This window comes from Terrapene carolina, unplaced genomic scaffold (genome assembly GCF_002925995.2).
Source record: "Terrapene carolina triunguis isolate 2854851 unplaced genomic scaffold, T_m_triunguis-2.0 Scaffold85, whole genome shotgun sequence".
Taxonomy (NCBI): Eukaryota; Metazoa; Chordata; order Testudines; family Emydidae; genus Terrapene; species Terrapene triunguis.
Genome location: NW_020664436.1, coordinates 34994262 through 35014161, shown reverse-complemented (window position 1 = coordinate 35014161; position 19900 = coordinate 34994262). Strand labels below are relative to the sequence as shown.

Here is a 19900-nt window from a genome sequence, read left to right as displayed (position 1 = left end):
CACTTGGCTCTGCCACAGCCTCTGCGTGACCTTGGGCAAGTCGCATAGCCTCAGTTCCCCATCTGTCAAATGGGGATAGTAGTGCTTGCCTACCTCACAGCAGTGTTGTGAGGATAAATACATTAAAGATTGTGATGCTCATATAGTACAGTACAGTAATGGAGGCTATATAAGTACCATAGATATGCCCCTTCATATTCTTCCTCTGTGACAGCCTTTGCTAGACAGCTCTTCTCTTGAGGTTAGTCTTTAGGTCTCCATCCTACCTCACTCTGAAAGGGCACTTACTGTATCCCCTAAGGCCGTTTCCACAGCCTTCCATTGAGCAGAACCACAAAGGAAAAAGAAAGGTAGAGAAGTAAACCAAAAACAGCCCCACTCCTTCACAGACATACTTATCACAAGTATATTATAAAGAGCAGTCTATTTCCCTATATTTAACTCACTCCCATCATCCATGTACTCCTGAAAGATCTCAAAATAGAAAGGCTGCTGTTATTTAACAGTATATGATATGAAAGTTCCTATACGAGTTTGTCCACAGCAGACTCAGAGTATCAGCCTGCACTAGAGGGGTGTAGATTCTAGCGCACATTAGCATATTGTACACTAATTGGCCTGGGTGACCTAGCTAGCGCACAGTAGAATTTCCCTAGTGAGTACTGATATAATACTGTTTGAAATGGGACAACATTAACACACACTGGGGAACTTCTAGTGCGCACCAGCAGAGTCCATACGGGCCAGTTACTGCACAACAACCTACTGTGCATTAAAATGTACACCCTTCTGGTGCAGACTAATGTAGGATGTAGACAAGTCCTAAAGTGATGTTTTCCCCCTATCTGGAAATGAGTTTAGAAGTGAGCTCAGTACCTCAAAAAAACCCTTCCACCTCTTCCTCCCCACTCCCCGCCCTCCCCCCCCCCCGAAAGCATTTAGTAAAGTACAGGAGATTTAACAACATAGATCTCTAGACATAAATGAAAGGGGGATTGCCCTGTATTCAGTGTAAGATGCATTTTCTGAGCACATAAAAAGACTGGGTTGGTACCCTATTGTACTAAGGGAGACTAGTCAGGCGTTCATGTGGTTTCGCTCAGAAGTATTGAGAATAGGAGATCGAGAATAAGAGTTACATCGAGCTAATTAGCTAGCACTAATTTAACCTGGGCCCAAAATACATTAAACTATGGGCTGCTCGAACAAGTGTGCCTGGTTAGTGATTTTGGCCCTGCAGTTTAAGCATACTGGGCAAAAATCCAACAGGAATGACCTTTTCCTTCCCTTAACAGGGAGGGAGGGATCCATATGGCAAGGACTTTATCATGGCAGGGATGGTGACCGCCATGGCCCTAGTAACGTGACAATACCTTTAAAAACAAATGCAATTTCACATTTTTTCCTGATTAACCCTTTCTGCTTAGAGAAGGTTTTTTTAAGTGGAATATAAGGCATTAAGGAAGAATGCAAAATTCCACATTATGATTCAAACCCTGGCCTCAGTAAGACACGAATGCACTTCCTGGGGTAGCTGAAGCTAATTGTCCTTTAGCCTCATGTATCACAAGGTGCCCAAGGCTAATGTGCCATTAATACAATCCCTGTCATCCCTTATCATTTCAGTATTATTACAGCAGCAGGAAAATGTAACAGTAAAAGAACTCCTCAGAATTGTGGTGGCTGGACATTTGGCCCCACGCATAATTCTAATGTGGAAAAGAAAATGGTCACAAAGGGATGTGTTTTTAACACACGGAGTGAAGAGCAGGGTTGCTTTAAAGCTGTTACTCTCATGCCTTCACTTTCCACTTCCTCATCTCTCTCAAACAATTCCACCAACTTCTTTCAATAATGCACTCAACTCTACTCACATCCTCTTTATCCCACCTATTGTTTGAGCGTTTTCTCATCTGGATGGGCAGAGCTAGTGCTGCGACCGAGTGTGAATCGAAAATGCCGCTCTGACTCGTATTTCTTTTGTTCCCCTCTCTCAGTCTCTGTGTCCGGAAGAGCAGCTTGACCAGCAGCCCGTCCGCTTTCACATTGGAGTGTCCGAGTCCTGCCTTGAAACCAAAGCCATTACCAGTCCCACTAGGATCACCCCAGTTCCTAAGCCGAGAACAGCGCCACCTGGGAAAGCTCCGGAGAGAAGAAGCAGCAGCGACAGGCAGCCTCCCAGCCCAGGCACTTCAGAGGAAAGTGCGCTGCCTCTGCAGAACTCCTTTGCCCCAAAGGTTCCACCACGAAGGAAGAAGTCTGCTCCTGCTGCCCTTCACCAACAGGTGCTTCAGAACAATAACAGTCTGCTTCTTAGTGGCTTAACATTCAATTTCAACAACAACAATAGTCCTGAGTACAGCCCTCCAATACAGGACTCTGACATCCTCCCCCTTTCTCACAGAGACTCTGATCTTTCAGCTCCCACATCCACTGCCAGCCCAGACAACAGTGGCACTAAGCACTTGACACCAACTGCTTTGGACTTTATTGCTGACCTTCAAGGCCCTCCTACCCCAGACATCCAGCAGCCACAGCTGTTAGACACCAATTCACTAACAGAGAGCACAAATCTCTTGGACCTGGACACAGATGTTTCCTTTCCTTTTTCCACACCAGCAACAACTAGCCCAACACACACTCGGAGAGATTTGAAACTCCCCAGCCCAAAAGAGTTCAGTCACTGGGTTACATTTAGTGATGATGAAGACAATGGTACATTATCAGAGGGAGTCAGCAAACTGCTGGTCTTAGAGCAAAACAAAAATACCTGGATGGACACAAATGCTAACTTAGAGTTGTGAGATTTTTTTTCCCTACAGAAATCTAATTATGATACAAGATAAAAATCTGCTTTGAATACAGAGTTGTACTAAGTCTGGCAAGGCCACATTTTATTTTTGTGTTTAAAAAAATAGTAGTATGATCTGGGGGGGAAATACAAGACGTCAGGCAATACTGTACAACTTGCAAAAAAATCTTTAGTCTAAATTATTTCCCTTTTTCTAATCCAACTGAAAAGGAAAGTGACAGTTCAGGTACAAAGTATTTTTTTAAAAGTCTGTAATGATGTATGAAGACAACAAGAAAAAAGTTTATAGGTATAATTTATATTTCAGATAATTTCTAACACTTAAAACAAAGACTTGTCTACATGGTAAAATTTACCAGCAGAACTACAGCAGTATAATTATACTACTACACTAATTCGGAGAGAATAGTGTCCCCAGGGGGAATTATCTTGGAATAACTTTAGCAATATAATTACACCACTATAATTCTGATGGTAAATATGCTGTAGACAAGTCCTATGCTGCATCTCTTTCATGTGATTTACAACTAGCTGCAGGTTCTGTACTCTCCTAGTATTAGCCTGCTGGCTAAATTCCTCAATCCTTGGCCATTATTGTTAAGTAAGAGGGGTGGAGGATGTTATGGATTAGGTGCTCTCTATTTTGATGAACATGCTTGTTTTTAATCTCAACCTTGCAAATGCACACAGATATGATGGGCTCCTTATCAGCGTGTGTGATACTAATAATGATACACTTATGAAAATTATTCTAGAAGCTTATGTTTTCTTTCAATGCCTCCTCTCCTCTACGTTCAGATTTAACTGATTCTGTTCAATGCAACCTAATGCTAAATGACTTGCTATCCAGTGAAAAGGCACATGGACAATGACTGTCTATAACTTTGGAAGGGACTGTGCAAGCAACCTGCTAGTAAACATTCCAATGGTCTGTGAACTGTATGTATAGTCACTGATAGACTCCTGTGGAAGTACACTAGATGTTTGACCACTACGCCTACCTTTGCGCCCCTCTGTTTCTTTGCAAGGAAATAACATGTTCATGCTTAGCTACTAATGAAATAATAAATGAGGATGAGCAAAGGGCTGTCTGTATGTTTACGTGAGTGCTACACTGGTCCGGCAGTATTCAGCATGAGCAAGAGTAGCAGAATCTAGCCCTAGAGTGGAAAGGTGATTTACTAATTTCTACCCACTGATGGTAAAGGTGTGTGCTGTCCCCTGGAGAGCGTACAGGTGCACCTTCCTTATTCACCTGTGCTGAACACTTGTACTCAATTTAGCAGGTGTAAGGCAATTAAAGCACTATCTGCCATTTGGAAATGAACCTTTAGCACCTACATCAGGGACAGGCACATCTGAGAAACTATGTGATAGCACCATTTGTCAAGAATTATATTCCATTAAGAAAATGGTAAAGGGAGACGGTTAACTTTTTATTTAAGGGAACTACTAAAGGGGAAGTAAGAGGAAACCAGAAAATAAGGCTAGGAGCAAACTTGGAAGTGGAATGTTCTATGCAGACTTGTCTCCTCAGATAATGTCAGATTACTGAGGCAATGAGTAGAATTAAAGGACATTGAGATTTCAGTGGGAGGTGGAAGACAGGGGTAGCAAAAATACCTTTAAGAAAACACTACTACTTATATGCAACTGTTTTGTAAAAGAAAGGCTGTAAAACTAACTAATTCCAAGAGCATGAAAGAGTTTTGTCAAACTAAATACAGAATTCGCCGTGGTCCTCTGCTTGTTAGGATCAACTCTGAAGGAAAATACTGATAGGACAGTGATGGGTGCTGTGTAACAGCACAGACCAGTATCAGTGGGTTGCAGCTATACCAACAGTGCATCTGAGATTAGGGTAACTAAAATGTATAGAATAAGCTAAAGCTGAGTGTAAGTCTTTGCAAACACTTAGAAGGTTTAATGCCTAAAGATACAATATCATGGTCCATGTTTCAGAAATAATAGTCTGGGGAAAGTATCTTGAACAGGGACCTTCCCTAGATACTCTTCAAACAAATACAACAAGGAGTCTGGTAGCACCTTAAAGACTAACAGATTTATTTGGGCATAAGCTTTCGTGGGTAAAAACCTCACTTCTTCAGATGAGTGAGGTTTTTACCCACGAAAGCTTATGCCCAAATAAATCTGTTAGTCTTTAAGGTGCCACCAGACTCCTTGTTGTTTTTGTAGATACAGACTAACACGGCTACCCCCTGATACTTCAAACAAATAGTCCTGCAACTGCTGCTTTACTTTCCACCTTATATTTACCTAGCGCTCTGGTAGGGCATCATAAGCTACAGGGCCAGTGTTTCTAGTGGAACTGTAGTGCAGTTAACATGCAATTCTCACAAAATGCTACAGCTGATGTCAAGTTAGAACAGGCCATCATAGCAAAGTCACCTCTGCATTTGCTAACCACTTTGGCGTTTATGCTTTTCAAATGCCCAAGATTTAGCTAAAGGGAAGATAGCCTGGATTTCTAATGAGGCCTGTTAGTGTGCGCTAGCTACACATTACCTGTGGTAAATTTGTGAAGCATTTACATTGTCTGTGGAAAGCAGGCAATTAAAAGTTACTACACGCGTGTTTCAGTTCAGGCACAATCACTTATAAATGGAATGAAGCCCCTTTTTGGATAGAGAATTACTAAAATGATGCGAACATTTTTAAGCAATTGGTAAAGGTGAAAATCCAGGGTCTTGTATTTAAACTAGACTTTTTTTGTGCTGAGGTTGTAAATAATGTCAATTAAACGCCTTTTCTACAAATCTTAAATTGGTTTAATTCTCTTCTCACTTGCCTAGGTAATTTGGGACGTCAGCCAGTTCAGTTCTGTTACTATCCAGCCTTGCTGAAGCCGCCTTATCTCTACTGCTGAACTCTAACCAAAAAAAGACATTCTGTATACAAGCAATGCTGCCTTTATAGCTAAGCTCTTCGCTGTCCCACTCCATGCACATTTCCTTAGTAGTAAAGAGGCTAGAGATAGTTTTAAAGTGTTCAGTTCCACAAAGGTGAGCCACTCTGAAGGGGCTGGCTACTTAGTTCCCTGGTTCATCACAACCTCCTGGCCTCCTTTTAAAAAAAAAAAAAAAAAAGGGGGGGGGGGCAACAGTGGCTATTTATGGATACATTTCAGCATAAATCATTAAGGGCTATAAAAAATAAAATATGTTTAGTACCGTATCCAACATTCTGTGCAACAAAGATAATTTAACAGCCCTGGGACAGCTAATTTACGTTGATGAAAGAGTTAGCAGGAAAGCCAATTAAAGTGGATTTATACATGTCAACTACAACTTGTTTAATTACTCCACTTTTCTAAGTGGCCTTCAGCACTAACTATATCTTTTGTCTGTGTAAGCAAGTGGTGACCCACACGTTAAAATTAGAATCCCTCCAGCAAGCAGGCTTCATACAATCAGCGACTGCATATACCATTCTATCAAAACAAATCAAGGAGAAGGAACAGGTTGATTGAAAAGGTGGATGATGAACTTGACATGGCAACTAACCTGGTTCTCAGATGATCCCCGAACAAGCCAATCTTTGAGGTAAGGGAAAACCTGGCTGCCACCACTGCCACTCATTTAGTGAGCACATGAGGAGCTGCTGAGTGGCCAGAGGAGAACCGTATACTAATAATGGCAGCCCGCTATGACAAAACTGAGGAATTTCCTACTACTGAATCATTCAGAGAGGGCAAGGACAGAACTGCTGGAGCCAATGGCATCTCTTCAAGGAGAGGCGGATCCTCTGGCAAACGCTGCTCCAGTAGAGGTGGCACGAGAGGACAGATGCCCTTCAGCATCTGTAACAGAAGCTAGTCTTAAGGCTGATCCATCTAGATCTCCCCTTGGACAGGGTTCGGGATTCGAAGGCCAGAAGGGACCACTGTGACCATCTAAGTCTGATCTCTTGCATAACACAGGACTTCCCTGAATTAATGCCTGTTTGAATTAGAGCACATCTTTTGGAAAAAATAAACATCTAGTATTGATTTAAAGATTTCCAGTGATGGAAAATCAACCACACCCCTTGGGAAATTAGTCGAATGGATAATCACCCTCACTGTTAAAAACTTCAAGTCTGAATTTGCCTAACTTCAACTTCCAATTATTGTTATACCTTAGTCTGCTTAATCAAAGAGCTCTCTATCATCAAATTTCTGCTTCCTATGTGGGTACTTAGACTGTAGTCATCTCTTAACTTTTTCTTTGATAAGCTAGAGTGAACTCTTTCAGTCTTTCACTACAAGGCGTGTTTTCCAATCCTTTAATCATTTATAGCTTCCAGGGCCAGAAGAGACCACTGTGATCATCTAGTTTGACCTCCTGCATAGCACAGAACATCTTCAAAATATTTCCTAGAGCAGATCTTTTAGAAAAACAACCAAGCTTGGTTTAAAAATGGTCAGCGATGGAGAATGCACCATGATCCTTGGTCAGTTGTTCCAATGGTAAATTGTTCACTGTTAAACATTTTACACCTTATTTGCAGTCTGAAGTCATCCAGCTTCAATGTTCAGCTTTTGGATCATGTTATACTGTTCTCTTGTAGTCTGAAGAGCCCATTATTAAATATTTGTTCCTCCATATTTATAGACACCCCAAGGTCTATGCAAGTGGGATGCATCCTACATGTACTGGCTGGCCATTGCAAGAAAGAATCATAGGAGGTCAATACAATGCAGGCCAAGATGACCTGTCCTTGCTGTATGTGAGACTGTGATCTTGGTGCTGATACTTTCTCTCTGCTGGGCATTTAGAGGAGTTACAGGACTTCTTTTGCCAAGGTGGACATGGGCTGGAAGGCTTCTTATTGGACTCGGAGGAAACCTCTGAACAGTCCATGGGAATTGGTAGTGTCCACTCCGGTGCGGCTAGGGAATAGCCCTATTTATCCACAGTTGAATGGGAGAAGAGCAAAGTTGATACCGAGGTTAGGACCATCATTAGTACTGAAAAAGCCTCCCAAGAAGTAGAGGGCCTCACCAAGGGGGCCAGTACTGGGAAATCTTCCATTATTGGTGCCAAAGAGCACAACAGAATTGGTGTGGACTCCAAGGGGTACCTGAGTTCCGAAGTCTCGGGTGCCAAAGTCAGGGATGTAGACAGTGCTGAGGACAAGGGGCATATTGGTACTGGCTCTACAGGCAACTGCACCAAGGAAGGAGCATCCTTTTTCATTGGTACCAAGGCCATTGATGGTAGCAACCTCAGCCCCAAAGCTGTAGAAGTCAAGAGGCCTGGAAGAGCCCACAGTGCCAATAGTGTGCCCACCTCTCAAGTTGGGTAAGTAATTGTGAAATTCTTAACTAAATGTAAAGAAGAATCATAATGGCATAAAACAAATAATTCCATCTAAACTAGATAAAAAACCCAAGTTGATTCCTCAGAATGTGATCTGGAAACATGTTTAAAGGCTCATCTAAGGAAAGATTCGCTCCAAACTTGCATCAAAATGAAGAATTTTTGTAGAAGGAAGAGGAATCATCAGATAGTCAGCAAGTGGTTAACAGTATTTGCTAACTATCCACAGATCTGCAGCTACATTACCATCAGTTGGAAAGTGTAGTAGGTTTGTTGGGTAAAGGACACAGGTGCAGTGAGTCCTGCTGAAAACTATGGTCACTATTTTGGATTGGCATGCAATATGGTAATATCAATACATTCCATTTAGCAGATTATTCAAGTTTAATATATTTTTTCAAGAGATATAGTACAAATTTTTTTTAAAAAACATATTTCATTACTATCTCCCAAACACAGTTACTGTATAACCCACATATTAATTTAAAGTTACACATTAATACATTTGTTAGTTGCAAAATATTGAAATTTGCTTCAAGAATTCCAGTTACTGTAGCTCAGACAGACAGATTTATTGTACAAGGCATTACAAAAGACTCTGGTTGATCTGACTCCCTGTTAGCCAAAAAATGTCTTTTTACTCAAAAATGGTTCGCATCACCCTATTTGCATGTTTTACAATGCAAAGTTCTCAGCTTATCCAAAACCCTGTGTATCCCGATAAATTCCATACATCCTATTCCACCCAGTCCCAAACTATATTTTCAGTCTGAAATAGTGGCAGCCAAAATTCTTACATGTGGTTTGATCCAAAAGAAAGCATGCCTGGCCTTCAGTACTGCTCTGGGTTCTGTATTTCCCAGCACTGGTCATCCTACATGAGAGTGTTCTAGGGTTGGACTAGTAGGGGTGGACTCAGTATTCTAAACCACCACCAATACACTCATACTAATACAAGCTACTATGGGACTTCTGAGCTTCATATCATCTTACTGTGCTTTTTACCATCATCGTTGTACAATCATATTAAAGAAGTCCTGAAACAGTTTCCAGTGGTTCCCCTATCATCATCAACAAAGGCCTTAGTTGATAAATGGCTAGCTAGGAAAATCCAGGACTATTACGGTGATTTGCTCGGGTGACAGTGAAGGCCAGACAGTCTATCAGGGATTCTGTGGCTGTGGTCTTCAACATTTCTTGGCCACTAGATCAGTATTAGTCCTTTGCTAAATCAAGCCCATAACTAAGCTGCTCTTAATTAGGTTTGGAATCATTTAAGGCTTTAAGAAAGGTGGCTGAACACTGCTACCCTTGTTCTACAAAATAGTTCTCTCTCATCGATGCTGTTAACCAGATCATCCTGGGCTTTAGCAAAAATAATAATAATAATAATAAAAAATACAGTGAAATTGGCCACATAATTATTTAAGAAACTGTTGCTGTTTTTCCTCCATGTACAGCAATAAGTTAGTTGAGGCCCCCACAAATATAAAATGCTCTGATGGAGCCCTGGGAACTCCTTTATGTTTTCTGCCTTAGCCTCCTGCCCCCTCCCCTGCAAATTCCAAAGCCTCATATCATAGCTACCATCTTTCTTGTGAAGGACTACACAAGTTTCCCTCTATTTGAGCCTCATCAACATCATTCTTAAATCAGCTGAGAGCTTCCTATTGGGCAACAGGCGCCACTCCAGCCAAGAGTTAAGTGTGTTGCCTTTTCAGCACTCCCAAAGTAGGCAGCAAGAAATCAGCATAAAAGTCCCCTACCCAGATCTCATGTATGACAGAGCAGAGAACTAGGTCAAAAACTTCTCACACTAGTGTTCTTTTCCTATGAGCTTGAAGCCCAACGCTGACAGAATTAAAATGGAACAGCACAAGAATGTATTTATCTTTTTGTTTAAAACTAAATTAAACTGTCACTGTCGCCTTTACCTAGGATACCATACCAAAGATCAAAAGATTAGGTGATGCCTCTCTTTCTCACACAGCACTCTGTTTCCTGCACTTGTTATCAATTGATGCCAACTGGTAAAAAGTGAATTAAACTAGAAGAATGTCTGGGCCTATTAAACAGAAAGGCAAGCAGCATAAACTGGTCCAATCAAAACAATATCTTGAATCATTCACATGTGTTCTTAATAGGTTTCAAACTCCCAAACATGGATAGCAGATGTGTACTTTGAGACAGCCATTTGTTTCTCGTTATTATAGAAACAGATCATCATCTGGGTTTATTGTTTTTGGTCCTTAGTGTACCATATGTACATTCATCTCAATCACAGCAATCTTTCTTGGCTAAGAAGTGAACCATGGGACACCCTTCATAGCCCATCCATGCTGCTCCAGAAGAGTAGCTACAGGATACCTGAAGCCTTTCCTCCACTGCATTCCCATCGCCTACTGGTCAAATCATCAGAGGAATTACATACATGTAGTCAATAAGTCAAAGTGAATCACATCAGACTTTCACCTTTTATTGCCAGATTTCTGGGGCTGTGGTGGTTTGTATATATTTTGAATGCATTTCAGACGTAGACAATGTAGATTTCCAAGCAGAAGATATATTCAAAGCCACTTGGACAGCTGATTTTATTATTAATATCGTGTCTGTAGTTCTGGAGACCTGTCAACAGTTTTAGTGGAAAGACTTTGTTGCATTACACCAAATGGGAGAGAGAAGCAAGCAAGGATGGTAAAGACTCAACTTCTCAGTTCTCTTGCTAAAGCATCTTGAATAAACTTTACAGTACGTTGGTATAGAAAAGTATCTTTTTTCTTCGGCTTGCAAATATTCAGATGATTAACCTCCACTGGAATTAGGTCTCCTATGCCTAAATCTGAAGGAGGAAAAAAAACAAAATAGTGTAGATTAAGAAAAAGCTCTTGCATTAACAATTAAAGTCACCCAAAACCAACCCCTCCATAGCTGTTATTTATTCATTTTGTCTTACACTAGGTTGTTTTTAAATGTGCTGAAAGCATTATCCAACACAATGACATATTGCATAAATAGATGCAGCTTTAGACTGATTCTACAAAGGGATCCACTTGGGCAGACCCTTAGGCCCAGCGGAGTTCCACTGACTTCAATGGGATTCCACAAATATGTAAGTGTCTGCCCATACGGATCCCTTTGCAGGATCAGGGCTTTAGAAAACTAATTCCTTCCCATATAATTTTCCCTTATTGATTTAGTCACCAGCACCCAGCTTACTCAATAAGGAGAACATTACAAACATATGCTTTATCTACTGCACAAATCATTTAATGTCAAAGATTGAAATCCTGCCTATTAAACTCAATGGGAGTTTTGTCGTTGGGTTAAATCCTGGCCCTATTGAAGTCAAAATATCTGCATTTTGAAGAAGTCTAAAAGACTGCAGAAGGTTTTTACTTATAATTAAGTTCATCTATAATTAAATGAACTCTTTTATAAAAACTGTGATTTTAGAATTTAAAGCTAGGCTGGATTGGACATCAAACATGGAATACAGTATAAAGAGTTTCCCCAAGAAAGGGAAAACCCATCACTTAAGTGTATAATAAAGGGAGGGATAGCTCAGTGGTTTGAGCATTGGCCTGCTAAACCCAGGGTTGTGAGTTCAATCCTTGAGAGGGCCACTTGGGGATCTGGGGCAAAATCAGTACTTGGTCCTGCTAGTGAAGGCAGGGGCTGGACTCGATGACCTTTCAAGGTCCCTTCCAGTTCTAGGAGATGGGATATCTCCATAAAGGTGCTCTACTCCCAGCAAATTTAGTTACACTGAGACTAGTCATGGTGTTTAGGTATTCCTGATAGCTAATCCTGATCACTTTAGTGAAAATTCTGGTTAAGGTTATGCTGAGTCTTCTATTCTAATCTCATATGCATTATCAGAGGGGTAGCCGTGTTAGTCTGAATCTGTAAAAAGCAACAGAGGGTCCTGTGGCACCTTTAAGACTAACAGAAGTATTGGGAGCATAAGCTTTCGTGGGTAAGAACCTCACTTCTTCAGATGCAAGTCATGGAAATTTCCAGAGGCAGGTATAAATCAGTATGGAGATAACGAGGTTAGTTCAATCAGGGAGGGTGAGGTGCTCTGCTAGCAGTTGAGGTGTGAACCCAAGGGAGGAGAAACTGCTTCTGTAGTTGGATAGACAATCACAGTCTTTGTTTAATCCTGATCTGATGGTGTCAAATTTGCAAATGAACTGGAGCTCAGCAGTACTGATCAGGATTAAACAAAGACTGTGAATGGCTATCCAACTACAGAAGCAGTTTCTCCTCCCTTGGTGTTCACCTCAACTGCTAGCAAAGCACCTCACCCTCCCTGATTGAACTAACCTCGTTATCTCCATACTGATTTATACCTGCCTCTGGAAATTTCCATTACTTGCACCTGAAGAAGTGAGGGTTCTTACCCACGAAAGCTTATGCTCCCAATACTTCTGTTAGTCTTAAAGGTGCCACAGGACCCTCTGTTGCTTTTTACATATGCATTATGTTAACAACTTTCTGAGCAAATTCTTTGTTTTGCCTGAAGTTTTCCGTATTTGGTCATCCAAAAGGATGCTATAGTAGTGTAGTGGGTTTGTGTGAGAGACTGAGCATTGAACCAAATGGGGAACGTTGGCCATGTGAACACCATGAGGTCTCTACTGTAAGAGCTTGAGTGCAGTGATTTCTCCCACCTTTAAAAAAGGAGAAGACCCTGTTAGATGCATAAGAACAACCTTTGCCACACTGCTCTATAAGTAATATGCTCAGATATGCACTGCGTTCTCACTGATTTCAATAGGAGGGTTACATGTTTGTACTTAGAAATGTATCCAAGATCAAAATCTGGTCAAAAGTTTAAACAAAAGGAACCATCAACGGTTTTTCATACAATATCCCCTATTTATCTTTCCAGATATTTCTATTACAGTATCTGCATTGCCTATCCCCCTATATCAATATGCGAAAAAAGTAAATAGCTAATTGACATACTGGCTGAGTCCACAGGTACCACATGAAGTTTTATCATGCTACCTATATGCGTTGGTAAGGTTTCTGCAAAACTCAAGACTGGAAATTTCTTATCCTTGGCAAATGAAAGAAAATCATCATTTAGTTCTTTAAGGGCAGGAGAATCTGAAGAAGGAAAAAAAGAAATACTGTATATTGTATAAATTGTGTTAACTCATTTTCAGAAAATAAAAACTTATCTGCAATATTTTATCTTGTAAGAAATATTTTGGCAAAATTATAACTCCAGTAAAAACAGCAGCACATCCATTGTAAGACCCTGTTTTCAGGGGTTTGACAGCAGCCACATTGCCTGAGATTTGATTACAAGGTATGCTACAGAGGAGTCACATACTACACTATTACATTTCTGAACGGCTGAGACTATTCTGTAAACTTGCCCACAGCTTTAGCCTCTTCTACAAACAGTTAAGTACAGAAGTTATTCTGTCATTTTAACTGACAGCCTTAGAAAGATTTAAAAAAAGGTTTTTGCTGTTTTTATCTTGCATTTTCAGATGGAGTGACAAAAATCATAAACAGATAAACTCCTATGCTAAGTGGCTACAAAGTGAGCATACCTGTGCTGAGTTCCTTAACCTCCACAGAAGGAAAGAGAAGATATCTAGCATTCATTGAGTATTCAGCCAGCTGGGAGCCATGGTGAGGTACACTATAAAATATGATTCCTCGGGTGTTGTTTACAATTTTATCCATTTCTGGGTTCTTTGAAGCATCCACCAACATCTTTTTAACTAGAAGACCTGACAACAAAAATATTAATTTATGCAGGGAACTAAATAACTGCGAGAATAATGTTCATATTACAATACATACAAATCAGACCATCATATTCTTTCCTCAACTAATTAGGTCTACTCTGAAAAATATGTAAAAGTAGAACTATAATGAGGCTGGAAATATAAACTGTTACTATTTGGTGTCAAATCCAATATTCCAAACTTACTTGGTTTCCTTTAAACTCTACCAGTGATGTTCACTAAAGATCCAACATGGAGACAATTTAGCCTACAGGTTCCCAATTACATGACCGTCCTTACAATCTCAGCTAAATCATTCATTGATTCTGTGCCCTTCCCCAACATAGTACAAAGAGATAACAATATAGTTCATTAATAAATTGTTTATGCAATGCAGTATAGTTAATAAAGTAAAACATCAGTTTTATATTTTCAGACCACATTTTGCAAACTTTTGGGGTGATCGAGTTTGATCTGAAATGTGGTTGTTCAGGCTAATTTAGCTACTCATTTTAAAGCATAATGGCCGATAATACATAGCTGATCTGTACAGCATAAGCAAAGTACTTACCCCCCATGCTATGTGATACCCATACCAGAGGTCTGTCTCCAACACCAGCAGCTCTAAGCTTGTTAAGAAGCTCATTGCTCCTATAAGCAATAGATTTCCTGCAGAAGAAAAAGAGAGATGCAAGGCGGAAGGCAAACATATTAAAGGGCAGTCTCATGCTGGAGTGGAGTTTCAGTACATCAATACTATGAAAAGGGAATTAGGTAGATAACTCACGTTGGACCTGATCATGCAAGTTACTGAACACAGCCAGCTATTACCATCTTCATTGGGAACTGAGGACACTGAACACCTTGTAGGACTGGGGCCACTAGGAACAACAGGAGCGCAGGGACAGAGATAACGAATATTTTCTAGAAGCACCGGAGTTTTCCTTTAGTTTTGGGATTTAGGATTAGCTCTAAATGTCTCGTTATGCTTTGGGATTTTAAACAGCTTGGTTTTCATAATAAAATATTTTTCTTTTCAAAGCATCAGAGTGTAATGAATTCTATTCTCTTGTGAAGCAAACAGTGTCTGACAAGCAAATACTTTGCTAAATTGTGCTTGAAGTATGGAGCAATGCACTGATAATGCTAAAGCTGAAATCTGGGCTCTGAACAAATAAGTCTGTGATCCACCTATAATTTCTAAAATAATACCTATTGATACTTTGTTCTTCTATTACACTTTCCAGCCAATAAGCTCAGAGTTAAAAGAGTGGTAAAGCATAATCTTCTCCATTTTGAAGATGGAGAAGTTGAGGTACAGAAAAGGTAAATGACTTGCCGAAGGTCAACAAGTCTGTAGCAGAGCAGGAACATCTACTGATTCCCAGTCCCATGCTCTAAAGCATATCACCTCCCTTCCTCTCAGCAGAAGTAAAGTTGAACATAGAGGACCACAGGACAAGATGAGAACTCGGAGAATTAAATGAGCAGCAGAAATATCAGGATACTGCGATATTACAGTGCAAAGATCTAAATAACAGCCACATTTGAAAAGCCTTGTACAGTCAATTCTCAGAATGGATGTTAAAGATCACTCTGCTATAGTGCCTGTGAAAAGAGATTCAAATGTGTCTTTTCAACTGAACTAAATCTTTAAGACAGCTGCAGGGATTTGCTCCTTCTGAGAATCAAGTCCAGCATGGCATGTGGGATTTCACAGCTCCATGGAGACTCTGTTGTCCCACGCGTCCGTGACACTTTAAATGACAGCACTATAAGCTCACTTTTAAAAGGTCAGCTAGCATATCTATGAATAATAATACAAGGGTTATGATTCTACTGCTGCATCTTTCTTGATACTCTTAAGAAATCCTCCTTCATACTTTTCCTTTTTCAGCACCCATATGGAACTGCAAAATGACCAAATACAGTATGCTCAGGTGATCTTTATTCTGAGGACAAAAATTACTATAATACACATTGAGAAATATATTTTTTCCTTTTTCTAACTCCTTTCCACTTCCATAACTCTGGTTGGACACAGTAAGAAACAGAAGTACCTGTCTACAAGTATTTTTGCTGTTATTAAGCTGTAATGTTTTGTTTCTACTAATTTCAAAGTGTGTGAGATTGTTATTGTTTCCCTAATGGAGTGGATTACATATGCTTCCTTTATTGGAATAATTGTATCAATTTGCTAAATACCAAGAAATAGAAGGAACAAGGAGTGGGGAGAGAAAACAATAAGAATTGTGCCTCCTAATTTTCTATACTGTGATCAAAGTTTTCCCCTACTATGGAATATAAATCCTTTGGACCCCGATCCGGTAAACACTTCATTTTAAGCACAGGAGTAGTCCCTTAGTCATATCCTTGAGACTACTCACCTGCTTCAAACTGAGCTCATGCATAAATGTTTGTAGGATTGAGACCTAGGGCTTCCTCCAAAGTTCATTAAAGTAAATGGAGAGACTCCTGTTGACTTCAATGGGCTTTGGAACATACCCCTAGTCTGGTCTACTATTTTTTCTTTTAGAAAACCCTGTTGAGTTGGAGGTGCTGTTGTTCAAATGAGACGTATAACAGAAATTCTCATTACTTGTGGTCAATAAAGATCCCCCAACACTTTTGGCAAACATGTCCTGACAAATACCAACTTGAGTTTCAGCTGAATATGGTCTCCTTTACTTCCTGTCCAAAACTATTATACAGCTACTATATTTTATCTGCCACAGAATAGTATCTCTCTCTTTTCAGAGATTTATAACTCTTGAATAAAAGTGATCTCCAGGCCAAAACTAGGCATATAAAGTCTTAATCTGAAAATTGTTTTGTAGTGCATTTGGAGAATTGTTTGTCTGAAGTTAAGAAATCCCCCACCCCACAAAGAATCTATTCAGGCCAGTCTCTAGAGTTCTTCACACATTTCTCCTTAATGCAAAGCTGAATGAACCACAAAAATTTAGAGAGACACCACAAGCACCTACTCAGGCAGTAGGGAAATCAAGTGTGCACACTTGCTGAGGAACAGGTGGTAAGAGGTTTCTCCAAACCAAAATCTCCTCCACAGCAGCACATGACAGGAAAAATAAGATCACCTGCTCCTGCCTATAGGATCCTATATGTCAATAGTATAGCTTTTTCTCTCCTCCCCAAATTACATGCACTTCATTTGTTACCTGTGGTCCTCAATAGGGCACTTTGTTTTCCAATCACTCAGGTGGGTGTCATACTCCACAGATACAATTCTAAGCGAAGGACAGTCTGAGGCTAGCCAGGTCTAAATTAAATATAAAATCAAAACAAAGGAGCACACTTGAATTTACACTACACCAGTTGGTTCTCATACATCAAAATCAAGACCAGCAATCTGCTGTAAGATTGATAGTTAATTAGAAGAAAAAAAAAACCCCTATTAAATGTAAAGTGCAGTTTTGGACAGAAAACTGACTGAAATATAAAAAGGATACCCTTCGGAAAATATTTGCTGCTGGTGTTCCTTTATGTCCTAGCTGCTTACTTTAAACGACAAAACAGTTTTTACTACTGTTAGCACATCACAAAGCCACCAAAGCTATGGGAGAGTGAGCTGGATTCTGTATTGACTCATGCATTATTGACAAAAGAGTCCACTAAATTCTGATTGCAGAAACAATTATTATTGATAATGATTTAACAGGCAATTTGACTTTAAAGATCTCAGGCTGTGTTTGCAGGACTGGCAGTTCGATAAATCACCTTTTGAGTTTAAAATTAAAGCTTTTCTTTAACCTTCCAAGTGCTTTACAAACAATGGCAAAGCTTCACAAAGCTGACTTCAGTGGATGATATCAGGGATGAAGACTGCCCATTAACATCCTCATAACACCTCTTTGAGGTGCATGAGAATTAGGGCTTGTCTACACTGGCAATTAACAGCGCTGCAACTTTCTTGCTCAGGGGTGTGAAAAAACACCCCTCTGAGTGCAGCAAGTTGCAGGGCTGTAAAGCGCCAGTGTAAACAGTGCCCCAACGCTGGGAGCTACGCCCCTCTTTAAGGTGGTTTTTTTAGAGTGCTGGGAGAGCTCTCTCTCAGCGTTGCACTGCGACCACACAAGGCATGTTAAAGCGCTGCCAGTGTAGACTAGCCCTTACTCTTTTATAGACTGGAAAACAGGCATGCAGATTAAGGAAACTGCCCAAAGCCACAAAGGGAGAGAGTGAGTGCCAGAGCTGGAATCGGTACTCAGGCTTCTGTCTCCCTCTCCTGTGTGACATGGAAAATCAATTAGATTAAAAATGGAACCCTGAACTACCATTTTTACAGTTACTTTTCAGATTACATTATGATATAAAATACACAACACCAAACGAAATTTCTTTAAGGCCCTTGTTACTGATTCACTGATAAAAATTCAACAGCAAACACTACAAAGCTTTAGTTAATCAGCAATCCATTTCTTTATAAAAATATAGTATACTTGAAAAAATCCAGAATTCTGTGGACTTTTTTTGGTCTCTGAATAGCAAATAAAAAAGGCAAGGAGGGTGAACAGATATCTACTAGGCAACCAAATTCTAGCCCAATCTAAGAGGAATAATAGAAAGAGATGTGGAGGATACTGCGTCCTCTTTTATTGGACGAAACAATTATATCAAAGGGGCTAACATTAGCTGGGAAATCCCACCCCAAGAACAATCTGTTCAGAAATGCAACTTGTTGACAAACATTTACTAGTAAGTAAGAAAGAGCTACTTGCAGAATCTGATTAGAAGTAATCTAGATTAAAACCAGGCAGTTGCTAAAATCGTAAGAACGGCCATACTGGGTCAGACCAATAGTCCATCTAGCCCAGTATCCTGTCTTCTGACAGTGGCCAATGCCAGGTGCTTCAGAGGGAATGAACAGTACAGGGAATCATCAAGTGATCCATCTCTTGTTGCCCATTCCCACCTTCTGGCAAGCAGAGGCTAGGGACACCATCCCTGCCCAATTTGGCTAATAGCCATTGATGGACGTATCCTCCATGAACTTATCTAGCTGTTTTTTTAACCCTGTTATAGTCTTGGCCTTCATGACATCCTCTGGCAAAGAGTTCCACAGGTTGACTGTGTGTTGTGTGACTATGTTTCTTCCATTTTCCTCTCCACAATGCTCACTGAAGAGGAAACAATCATCTGATGGGAATTAGTTATTGTCTCCCTACCTTTGGCCAGCATTCACTGTAAACCTCTTCCCCTTCGAAAGCCTTTACATCCAAAGGCTGTTTAATGTCTTGTTGCCGCCAGGTTTTAAATGCTGCTCCCAAAAGACCATGAATAAAAAGGACGTCTGCTTTAATGGGCTGACTGATATTGGAAAGAATTTTAAAAAGAAGTAGGGTACATATTTTAATACATTAAAATTAACATTTACATAAGCCATTTCATCCTGAACCACCCCAAAGTGCTTTTTAAAAAATAAAACCTGCACAATATATCTATGTTACGGAGATCATCACACGTAGTATACACAATAAAATGTAAACTGAGGAACCACACAGAATACAGTGGGCTAGGGAAAAGGGAGGGAGTTCAAGTGGTCCATACAGGATAACATTAAATGCATCCAAGCTGTCTGCAGTAAGACTGCTGCTATTGGAGTTATGCAGACCGATTAAGAGGCTAGTGGCACACCAATGGATCACAAACAGATACATTTTCAACTTATAAAATGGCTGGAAAACTGAACCAACACCATTCCCTTCATGCTGCATCCAAAGGAACAGTGAAATTCCCATGGAATGTTCACCATGCTGGAACACTGTGAGTAATGCAACTGTGTGATTTACTAGAAACAGGGGGAGGGAAGGGGAACCTAAACCTCACGGCAATACCACTTACCCTGCAAGACACATGCAGGAATATTAAATGAGGGAGGAACCCATAACCAATGTGGGAAGTACCCTGAGGCTCATTGCTGAATCTCACTGCTGCAATAAGAAAGTTTCCCTTTGCTAACTCCAATTTACACCCAGCCAATACCAAGAAACTGAAGG

General features: G+C 40.3%; 2 protein-coding genes across 3 annotated transcripts in view; one reads left to right on the top strand and one right to left on the bottom strand.

Annotated features, from left to right (window-relative positions):
• The window catches only part of SYNJ2 (synaptojanin 2), an 88029-nt gene extending 83167 nt beyond the window's left edge, over positions 1–4862 (top strand). For both annotated transcript variants that reach the window (XM_024214032.3, XM_024214033.3), the window contains one exon: positions 1998–4862. In XM_024214032.3, coding sequence (XP_024069800.2) covers positions 1998–2804 — 807 coding nt within the window. In that variant the 3' untranslated portion in view covers positions 2805–4862. The remainder of the gene's footprint in view (positions 1–1997) is intronic.
• Positions 4863–8571: 3709 nt separating this feature from the next.
• SERAC1 (serine active site containing 1) overlaps positions 8572–19900 on the bottom strand; it is a 53980-nt gene continuing 42651 nt past the window's right edge. The window contains exons 12-17 of the mRNA XM_026649734.1: positions 19070–19211; positions 17063–17163; positions 14455–14552; positions 13704–13886; positions 13105–13248; positions 8572–10972 (exon numbers count right to left, since the gene is read on the bottom strand). Of these exons, the coding sequence (XP_026505519.1) occupies positions 10836–10972; positions 13105–13248; positions 13704–13886; positions 14455–14552; positions 17063–17163; positions 19070–19211 (805 nt within the window). The 3' untranslated portion in view covers positions 8572–10835. The remainder of the gene's footprint in view (positions 10973–13104; positions 13249–13703; positions 13887–14454; positions 14553–17062; positions 17164–19069; positions 19212–19900) is intronic.